Source organism: Brachyhypopomus gauderio, chromosome 21 (assembly GCF_052324685.1).
Source record: "Brachyhypopomus gauderio isolate BG-103 chromosome 21, BGAUD_0.2, whole genome shotgun sequence".
Taxonomy (NCBI): domain Eukaryota; kingdom Metazoa; phylum Chordata; class Actinopteri; order Gymnotiformes; family Hypopomidae; genus Brachyhypopomus; species Brachyhypopomus gauderio.
Window position 1 is genome coordinate 7,958,213 of NC_135231.1, and position 10,489 is coordinate 7,968,701.

At 42.2% G+C, this 10,489-nt stretch overlaps 2 protein-coding genes across 2 annotated transcripts in view; both read left to right on the forward strand.

Annotated features, from left to right (window-relative positions):
• Positions 1–2,508, forward strand: part of vdra (vitamin D receptor a) — a 46,864-nt gene extending 44,356 nt beyond the window's left edge. Inside the window, 1 exon segment of the mRNA XM_076983752.1 lies at positions 1–2,508. This exon segment is cut by the window's left edge and continues 4,367 nt beyond it. The gene's annotated coding sequence lies outside the window, so the exon portion shown is untranslated.
• Positions 2,509–5,800: 3,292 nt separating this feature from the next.
• On the forward strand, positions 5,801–8,373 carry LOC143485162 (uncharacterized). Its single transcript, XM_076984443.1, has 3 exons — positions 5,801–5,860; positions 6,090–6,181; positions 6,935–8,373. Exon 3 carries the CDS (start codon positions 6,949–6,951, stop codon positions 7,783–7,785), a length of 837 nt encoding a protein of 278 aa, XP_076840558.1. The 5' UTR covers positions 5,801–5,860; positions 6,090–6,181; positions 6,935–6,948; the 3' UTR covers positions 7,786–8,373.
• Positions 8,374–10,489: the final 2,116 nt, after the last annotated feature.

Sequence of the window (10,489 nt, forward strand, 5' to 3'; positions counted from 1 at the left end):
ATTCTAGAGTTCTAGAATGCAAGCCTAAGGTTGGCTGAGAGTTCTAGAACTGCGGCGTACAAATAGCTGAGAGTTCTGTGGGCGTGACTGACTCTTGATTTGTTCATTCTGGGTTTTGGGGCCCGGAGAATACAGACTGAAAGGGATTGTAATGGTCCAAAGCCAAACATGAGGAAACGCTCATGAGGGGAAGCTACAGATCCACACACTTGTCTCAGACAGAAGGGTGGAGAGAAGGTCCTGGACTCGGCTGCCTTACTCAGTCCATACTTTGGTTCAGAATGTGCTTTAGGTCAGGATGCTACTACGACATACTCCATACTGTTCAGTTGCATGTGTATTATCTCAGGTAAATTCGAGCATGGTGATTTTCTTATTCTTATTATTATTATTACATGGAATTGTCACTGTGTCATGTTTATGTTCGCATTAAAAGAATTGTGAAATGTATACATACAGTGAAGGGCAGATAAATATGCAATATGAAGACTACATGTGCATAGGTTTTAATCATGAATTTGTGACTCAGGATAAGAAAAAAAAAACATACAAAGACAGAAAGCAACCATATATTTTTATATCACATTGTAGCATTTTTTCATAATGTGGTCGTGTACAAATTTGTTTAAAAAGTGGATAATGATTAGTGACCACCATGCTTTCACAGGCGCAGGTGTTCAGATCAGTTCACCCTTGCGCTGATCCGGTGCCGTTCTGTCTGAGGCTGCTTTAGTGGGGCTCTGAATGTCCAGAGTTTCCCCCTCAACTTCCTGCATCAGCATCTGTAGAACCTTCTCACAACCACCAGACTTGTGCCTACTGCCTCACTGAAATAATATGGACCTAATGGGCGTGGAGTTCTCGAAAGTTGTTGGGTTCCACGGCCAAGAGCCTGGGTCTAACCCAACGCTGGTGGTCCTGTACTGATCCAGGTTGAGTGGAAAACCTGAACGCTCAGTTTTGCCTGAACCGGTGGTGAGTGTTGTGGATTTTAGTGGACCTTTCATGGCTTTCCAAAATATAGTTGTGGAAGAAAAAAAAGTTTGTGAACCCCTTGGAGTGTCTGCATTATTGGCTCCTAAAATATGGTCAGTTCTTTTCCTGAGGTAAAAAGAGAAATAAGGGTATTTTTTTGTTAACAAAGAACATATTACATTGTTGTGTCTATCAAATGGTTTCCACAGTTAGAGATATTAATGGAAAAAGTATGTGAACCTCTAGTTTAACAACTGCTTGACTTACTGTCGTTAGTGTTGGGTTGTTCCACTTGGATCAGGTGTAGCTTTGACATGCAGTGCAGTAATACAAACCCTTGCAGTGTTGGTTCCCTGCATCTCACAAGGAATCCAGTGTCAGTGCTGCCTTCCAGCACACACGTGCAAACATCTGTGCAAACGCCGGCTGTTGAATTCCTGAGTAAGTAACGAACCCTCGGACGATGACCGAGGATCGACACTTCTGCATTTGACGATGCCTGCGTTCACAAATCGCACCGGAAGCGTGGGGAAGCTATGACTGGTCTGCAGAGCTGTGCTGCTCTATCTATGAGTTTGCCCACTGATGTTACGTAGCACTCCTAAAATACGTTTCACCATTTTGTGGAAAGAATAAAAATGTAACTGTTTTGGTGGATTTGAATAAAACAAAATGTGGTGTAACGACAAGAAAGACGCAGGAGAAGGTAGAATATTGCAGGTCTCCTGGGCGGCTTGCCATGGAGGTCAAAGGTGACAAGGTCATGCAACTCTACAGTGATCCGAAGTACAGGAGTAAATCCACAATAAAGACATCAGTCGTGACCTCATAACTGTTCAAATACAGCTGTGGTCTGAAGCAGGTTTCCAGAGCAAAGCATATTCAGAAACGATCACGTGAAAACGTCTGTGCGGAACCTGGTTAGCACTGCTCACCAGCTGCAAATGTTTTTGCCAATTAGAGGCTGAAGCAGGTTTTGAACGGGAGGCCTCACATACATTTTTCCATCAGTCTCTGCGACTGCTTAAACCATCTGTTCAACAGTTATGGCACAGTGAAAGGCTTAGTTACATAAGAGCTGTCTTGATTTATTATGACATTAATAATGATTATATGGATTTTGTATGAAAAAGCTAATTTTTATTCCAAAGGGTCCACAAATTTTCTCACAGCTGCAAGCCTAACTTGCGTACATGCACACATGCTAGCTCATTTCCTGTACCTTTATAATCTCTATAAGCACTTGTGTATTTGATACTCCGAATAAAGCTAAAACACTCATATAGATCTCACTTCAAGTACCATATTGGCATAGACTGCTCAAACATAAGCTTAACACTGTAAGGATTCCCGTGCTCTAACCACGTAGTATTGCCACGTTCACCTGAATTTTTGTCCTTGTCTTGTTTTGTGTTGGTGTATCTTCTCTCTTCCCAAAAGTCGCTCCATTACACATTTATTTTGTGCGTTGTATGTAGTAAATAAATTGTTTTGTTTTGGAGAAAATAAACAGCTGTATATAGTGATGCTAAAGGTGTGGTTTTTATTGGGTTGATGAACTATGGACCACAGCAAGTGAAAAATATATTGAGAAGTCTGCGTTCTCTGCAGGTTGTAGTTTTGGAGTAAATCCGTGTTTAAATTTACAATTTCGGCATTTTGCAGACACTCTTATCCCGAGGGACTTACAATATTGTCATGTACTTATAGGAAAACTGGTGAAAATGCCTCCCTCGGACTAAATGTCTAAAGTTTACACGGTGGGCAACACGGTGGCTTGGTGGTTAGCACGTTTGCCTCTCAGCACTGGGGTCCTGGGTTTCCTCCAGGATCTCCGGTTTCCTCCCACAGTCCAAAAACATGGAGGTTAGGTAAATTGGCAGTCAACAAAAAATTCTCCCTGAGTGTGTGTCTGTGTCTCTATGTTCAATAAAAAAAGTAGTGTCTGTGTGTGTGCTTGTATGCCCAGTGGTGGATGGTGCTCTGCCACTAGGGTCTGTCCTCTCTCTCCCCTTCCTGCACCCCATTCAGTCCCCCAGGGGGCTGTGGCTTCCGGTAGAGAGTACGCTGTGCGCAATTGGCTGCCGCTTCTCGCCGGTGTGTGATTGATTGTCTGTGACTTGTACCTGTGTTAAATTGTAAAGCGCCTTGGGAATCTGGAAAGGCGCTATATAAATTGAACATTCATTCATTCATTCATAAAGTGCAGGTTGGAACAGTACACATCCACATCATGCTTGAACCTTTTCATTTCTTGTTAAAAGTCACATCACTTGTTGAATAACTAGACAATTAAGTTTTTTGATAGTGGTGTGATTATATTTATATTAGTGGTGGGACTTTAACGCGTTAATTTCGATTAATTAATTACAGGAAAATTAACGCACTAAAAAAATTAACGCATTTTAACGCATTTACCGGGCGAGACACTTTTGCACCGTGGAATGTTTCTCAGTGCACGAGTTCCAGACATGGACGTAGTTTTGATTTCATAAGTGGGGGGGACACAACCTGGGGTGGCGAACTGTTGAGCGGGGGGGGGGGGGGGGGGGTTGAATGAAAATTGTTGAGCGCTGTGAACAAAAATTGTTGAGCGGGGGGGGGGGGGGGGGAGCTCGGAGCTGCATGATTGTTTTTTTAACCGTTAAAAAGTGGGGGGGACATGACTTCGTCGCTACTTAAATATTTGGTTTTAACTGTAAAAACTGGGGGGGACCAAAACCGGCTTTTGAAAAAGTGGGGGGGACATGTCCCCCCCGTCCCCCCCTAAAACTACGTCCGTGGTTCCAGACATACAGATTATATGGACGCACAATAAGATCATGATGGATATGACTGAAGAGGCTACGCTGGTGGATGGGAAATTTAAATATAAACTTCCAGATGGAAGTAGGCTACAAACAAAAATAGTGTTATTTACACTTTATGTAGGAAGGAGTTCGCTTATCACAGGAGCACTTCCACTCTTCGTTACCACCTCAACGCAAAACATGTTGCGGCTAAAGCTGGGCGTACACTGTGCGATATTTTAAATCGTGTACTCAGCTCCAGCTCAAACTGTACGACTAAATCGCAGGGAGAGTCGGCTCGTGGAGCTGCTTCAACAGTGCGATACTCTCACGAGGAGCGATTTGAATTTCAAACATGTTTGATATTCTTGCGACGCTGCGATTTCTGATCGGGAGTTGTGAATCGCTCCTCGTATACCTGTGTAAACTATACGATGCACGACACGCGATTGAGCCGAAACGAGTGAAAATCGGCTGAAAATGGGCCAAAAATCGCACAGTGTCCGATTCACATCCTGTGAGGAAATGTCCTGGTTTTTAAATTACCTTCATTGGACCATTAAGACTGGATTAAACTTTCGCGAGTGGCCGTAGCGCGCGACTCCGCACGCGTTTATACATGACGCGTCACATTATTTGTGTTGTCCGCTCTCAGTGGTCGAAGATAAAGACTAATTACAAGAAGCGCTGCACATTGCGTCAACTGATGCAAGTTACGAACTACCGTCCAGGGGTGAGTTTCCCAAAACGTTCTTAGCGCCAAGTACTTCTTAACCTCGTACGTAAGAATGAGGTAACGAAGTACTTGGCGCTAAGAACGTTTTGGGAAACTCACCCCAGAAAGACAATGTTGAAGAAAATCCAGCAGCTGTATGATGAGGAAAGAAGTAAAACAGGTTATTGTGAAGAGTGCCACAAATGTGGCTCTGACTGGGGATCACTGGACCTCTGTTAGCAACAAGAATTATCTTGGTGTGACAGCTCATATAGATGATGAATCCAGTCATTTGCTTTGAGCATGCAGAAGACCACTTCTAGGCACTATGGAGATGCCTGTGGCAGAAGCCTGGGAAATTAAAGAAATTGCTAAAATGCTATTAAAAAACATCTTCTGATTTACTTCAATTCTTCCAATATCCTGAGCAAAACTCCCAAAATTAAACAACATTTTTGATCAGAATTTCCAATGTTCTGAACTGTTTTCTGCACACTACACATATATTGGTCTGTGTAGTAGACTGGTGGAAAAATAAACAAGATGTTGAAGTTTATGATTATGTTCATTGATTCATTCATCATTCAAACTTAAATTAATATTTCTCATGTTAAATACTGAAATGCGATTAAAATGCGATTAATTTCGATTAATTAATTACAAAGCTTCCGATTAATTCGATTAATTTTTTTTAATCGCATCCCACCCCTAATTTATATATATAAACTTGTTGGTCCTTTTGGGGTAATATTAAACCTTTATGTTAATATTACATAAGGTATTCAGTACAACACACCCCGGGTTGTTGTTCTTGTTTTTATTAACATTATTAATTATAACAATAATAATGTTTGTGTCAATGTAGACTAAAAGGTGACAGTGATAAGAGGAATAGCTGAGAAACAAGAACAAAAAGTGTAATTCTGCATTATAGTATAATATTGCTGACATGCATTCAGTCAAAAAAGCATAATGATAGACCGGTTTAATCAGTTACTTTTCAATGTTTAGAGTAGTTTTTGTCATGCTAACTTGGTAATTTAGCTACCGGGCCATTGGTAATGTTGAAAACGTTACTTTTTCCAATCAGACACCGCAATGCACTGCGAGGTGTAATATAGAGATGGCCTCATTTGAAAAAAAGACACTGTTGCCTCTCTCCTCTACTTTTGAACATAACCCAGGAGCTTAATTTGATATACAGATCATTATACTTTTATATATTATAATATTTATTAAACATAATATGTTAACACCACCACGTATCCACATATCCAGCACAAAACCTCATTTCACCAGTTAACACTCAAGGGCCATTAGGCGAGGGCGCCCATGTGGGGCTGAGCGGAACAACAGAACCGGAAGTGGTTGATCTTCGAAGGTGAATGCGGCTGGAGTTGTGGCTGATGGTTTCATTATTGTTATTTTCCCCAAAATAAGATACTTTTTACGTAAAGTCACGGAGAACAGTAGCAGACTCTTTCCTGCTGTAATTGCAAGTGTCATTGCGATTTCTTACAAGTAGCGTTTCCTGGCCCGTATCTTCGTGGGCAGTAATCCGCGGGAAAGTTTATGTGCATAAACCCAGATGCCACATATCGTCCTTGCAGAAGAGATCCGTGTGTAGTCGAGCCGATACCGGAGAACCCAGACCCGGTTGAAGAGTTCTGCTCACCTCGGGGAGTCGTTACTGTAAATACCTGTAGGTAAGCATGCAAACTGTCCTGCTAAACCAGCTAACTTTGAACAGATACGATGGAGGCTTTTGTTTTTATGGAGTTTGCACACGTGGTTATTGCACATAGAGCAAACTCGAATAGTCTGCGTGACGCCCTTTGAGTTAGGATGACACGTTTATAAATAAATGAGTTTGTTTTTGAGTTTGTTGACACGCGTATCCTTGTGTTGTTTCTATCCTGGATAAATGATCCTGCCACCAAGTGTGTCGAGATGAACTCGTCAGCAGCTTTAGAAGATTAAAGTAAACCAAGGATTTTGTAGTTAACTAGCGATGTCTCACGGCGGGGAAAACATAAATAAAACCTACCAAACGAGAAACGACAACAACATTAAACTCTAGTTCTTGCTTCCTGTTTAGGACTGTTATCTAGTTACCAGAACTTACAGAAAAGGCTCGTTTCGGTCCACTATAAGCTTTGTGTTTAGTCTGTATTTCGCCTATTGTCTTTTCAGAGATAAATCTCTATCACTGGTTTAGGGACATTATGGACTCATTGACAAATCGATGTCAAAAAAGTCATGAGCATAAATTGTTATAATCCCCTTTGTATTTCCATTAGAATGGCTGAAATGGATTTATGCAACCATGAAAACAGTGGCCCATTCAAAGGGGTGGGGCGTGTTTGTCAAGAGAACTAAATCATTTGTAAGGTATGCCAAATTAGTATTGCATGAACAAACACATGCTCACATGCACATCTCAATTGGTTTTTAGCATCCGTACTGAAGATGTCCAAGTTGAAGACCGAGCTGACTGACGTAGAAAGCTCCCCCGATCGCGAAGCCCAGACATTATTGGACGAAGCCGCGGACTCCAGTATGGACCCCGAGGACGTTGCCGTCTTCCCGATGCCGCCGAGACCTGTGGGTCGGCCCCTGCTGCTGTCTCCGAAGCTCCTGAACGGAGAGGCCGAGTACGCCTGCAACGTGTGCGGCGAGACCTTCTTCTCGCTGGCCCAGCTGGCCAAGCACGTGCAGTTCCACGACCACGACCGTCCGTTCCCGTGCGCCATCTGCGGCAAGCGCTTCCTGAGCCGGAGTCACCACACGGAGCACCAGCGCGTGCACACGGGCGAGCGGCCCTTCCCCTGCAACCGCTGCGAGCGCTCCTTCACCACGCACCACAACCTGAAGCGCCACCAGCTCATCCACGACAAGGAGGAGATGTACCGCTGCACCGTGTGCGGCGTGCTCTTCTGCCAGGAACACCAGCTGGGCAACATCGGCGGCATCATCCGCGTGTTGAAGCAGCACGACATGGAGCCGCTGATCGACCCCCAGACCCTCCTGCAGCTGGACATGCTCCCCGAGGCCAAGCCCGCGGTGGAGGACATGTCCCAGCTGAAGCCGAAGAAGAGGAGGGGGAGGAAGAGGAAGAAAAGGGGGCAGCCCAAGCGTGAAGACTTCCTCCTCGACGATGACCTTTACCCCGAGGAGAAGGAGCAACGTGGCCATTTGGAAGTCCCTCGGGTTCTCAGGAGAAGAGAGGTGGATGTGTCTGAAGCGGTTCGTAGACCGGCTGGAAAGATCCGGAAGATTGCTTATGATATGGAGGTCGTCTTGTAAGTCGGGATGTAACTTAATGATGATGCAGTGGTCTGTTTGCTTGGACTGTGTAGAACAGCGATAGCATTCTGGAGCAGAATAAAGATGCCAGTGATCTTTTAGCCATTCAGCTATGGCGGTTGACTGTGCTAATCTTGTACCAAACTCTCCCTAATTTTCAGTTAGGGTACCGATAATACTGTGACACAGATATGAATTTATGAGCTGCTTGCACGGTTCCTAATGTAACACTTGAGACTTTTGTCCGTAGTGTGAACCCATGAAATTCCTTCTTGGTGCTTATTAACTCAAGTATGCTTTTTTTCCCTTAACACATTTTTGGTTTAAATCTTATCAAGTGTATATTTTATCATGTTTGTATTGTTTTGTTTTCCACATGATTATGCAATATATTTAGAACCTGGAATATTACAGCCTGCAGGAATCTATAGCTACTGAATCTTGTGTATGTTAGGCATACGAAGGCTGCCATGGCCAGTGATGTTCACTGATTTTATAGCCTTTTGCCAACTGTAAGAGGAATTTTAATTAAATTCCTTGTTGCATTACTACATCTGTTATTCTCAAATAAATGAAGTCTGATGCAGATGTCCTTGGGAGCCAGTCTCATTTCTGATTTGTACAAGGTATTCATAAGAGAAGGCAGGAAGAACTTGGCAGATTTAAGTAGGTAGAGTAGGTGAAAAAGATATTTGAAGAAATATTTGGATACTGCAATAATTGTAAATCAGTAAATGGAGAATAGAAATTTTAAGTTAATCACACACTTCTGGGAGGCAGTGCAACAGTTTGAGTGGACCATGATATAAAAATGACAACAGGAAGTCATGAATTAGCTGGAGTTGTGCTTTTATTTTTTTGGAAAATCATGAACAGAATTCTTTAATAAACTTTATTTAAATGTTGCCTTTCATACATTCAGATGCAGCTCAAAGTTTCTTTTACAAGGAAAAAAATTAGAAAATTGAGAAAATAAAGGACTGAAACACCACAGTAAGGATGAGACTCCACAGTCATAAGCAACAAGAACCAGTGTGAGAGCCTGACTGCACCTCAATGCTTCCACAGGGCAGAAGAGGGTGTCGTGAGTATCAGCCAGACGCTGCCAAACACGCCCTCCATTAATCGATCATCAGCAGGTATGAGCTCCTCCATCAGTCGTGTCTTAGCACGATGCCGAGGAGAAAAGATCTCAGCAATGCGGCTTCTCATCAATCTGGGAAGAGTTATATGGCCGTTTTAAACAATTTGAAGTCGGTCCTTCTACACTAAGATTATTCACAAGTGGTAAACATTCAAGACTGCCACCAGACTTCTGTCCAGGAGTAGACGTAAACTCACCGCGAGGGCAGAATGCGCATTGCTCAGAAAAAATGCAAAATAACCCAAGAGCTACATTCCAGACTCTACAGGCCTCAGTTAGCATGTTAAATGTTCGAGTTCATTGCAGTACAATTAGAAAAAGCCTGGATAAGTATGGCTTGTTTGGATCAGTTCCCAGGAGAAAGACTCTTCTTTCTATAAAGTATATGGCAACATGGCTTAAGTTCGCCAAGTTGCATCTGAACAAACCACAAGACGTCTGGCACAACGTCCTTTAGACAGACGAGACCAAAGTGGAAATGTTTGGCCATATTACACAGTGCCCTGTTTGGTGAAAACTAAACACAGCACATAAACACAACACCTCCTACCATGCATGGTGGTGGTGATTTAGGGCTGTTTTGCAGTCATTGATTCAGCCATGTATATCAAAGTAGTAGCCTACCAATTCATCGGCATTGGTAAGCTTGTGAATCGTGGTTGCGCTCCTTGGTTAACTGCTAAATGTTGTCCACAAGGGGGAGCTATTGCGAGAGCTTGGGAATGTACGAGTTGTGTTCCACATGAGTTACTTTGCACTTGAGTTACTTTCCACATAGCCTGTTTTTCAGTGGTCACTGTGTACTGATCTGGGTACACCGTGTAGTTTGCATCGCTTAAAATAACCTTAATCGATGCAGATGGAGTGGAACCTTTAAATCATTAAGGTTAATGAAGCTTTACCAGTCGGTCCAGAACATTCAGTTTTTTGGCACTGGATGACAGTTGCTAATAAAAATTTGTTCAAGATATAGAAAAACACAGTAGAGCACTGTTCACAATGTTGTGAGTCGTCATATGTCATTCATCAATTTTGTGATATAGAATTTTGGTGTTATTCCTATTTAACATGATGTATACTCTCAGCTTAACAGTCACGGCATAAACAACATAAATATTTGTTGTATAATATACAAATATATCAAAATAGATTTGACCTTCGTTTGTCTCAAAATATGCCCAATAAATGCAGATGTCGTTACATTTTATGAAATAAGACCTATATGCTATTACCTAAAACATTTAACTGCTTTACCAAAAATATTGTAAAGACTTGTACAATAAAGACTTAAACATGTTTAATTACGCTACTGTCGAAATTACTGTGATGCGAAGCACTGATTGAGACATCAAGAATCAAGAAAGATGCAAATCTTGCTATAAATATTTTAGAAATCGTACAAATGTTTTACTTTTTAAAACAACGAATACAGCTTGAAGACATAGGCAATTAGTTAAAATAAAGTATAAACCGTGACAGACGTTTAGAGCCAGCTGTATCTAATGATGACAGCTAAAAGATCAGTAATGAAGTCCATTTATTACAGACTTAGAATAGTTT

Bases quoted from the DNA above. Each gene is read 5' to 3' on its own strand.
- LOC143485162 (XM_076984443.1), top strand. From the start codon at position 6,949: ATGTCCAAGTTGAAGACCGAGCTGACTGACGTAGAAAGCTCCCCCGAT.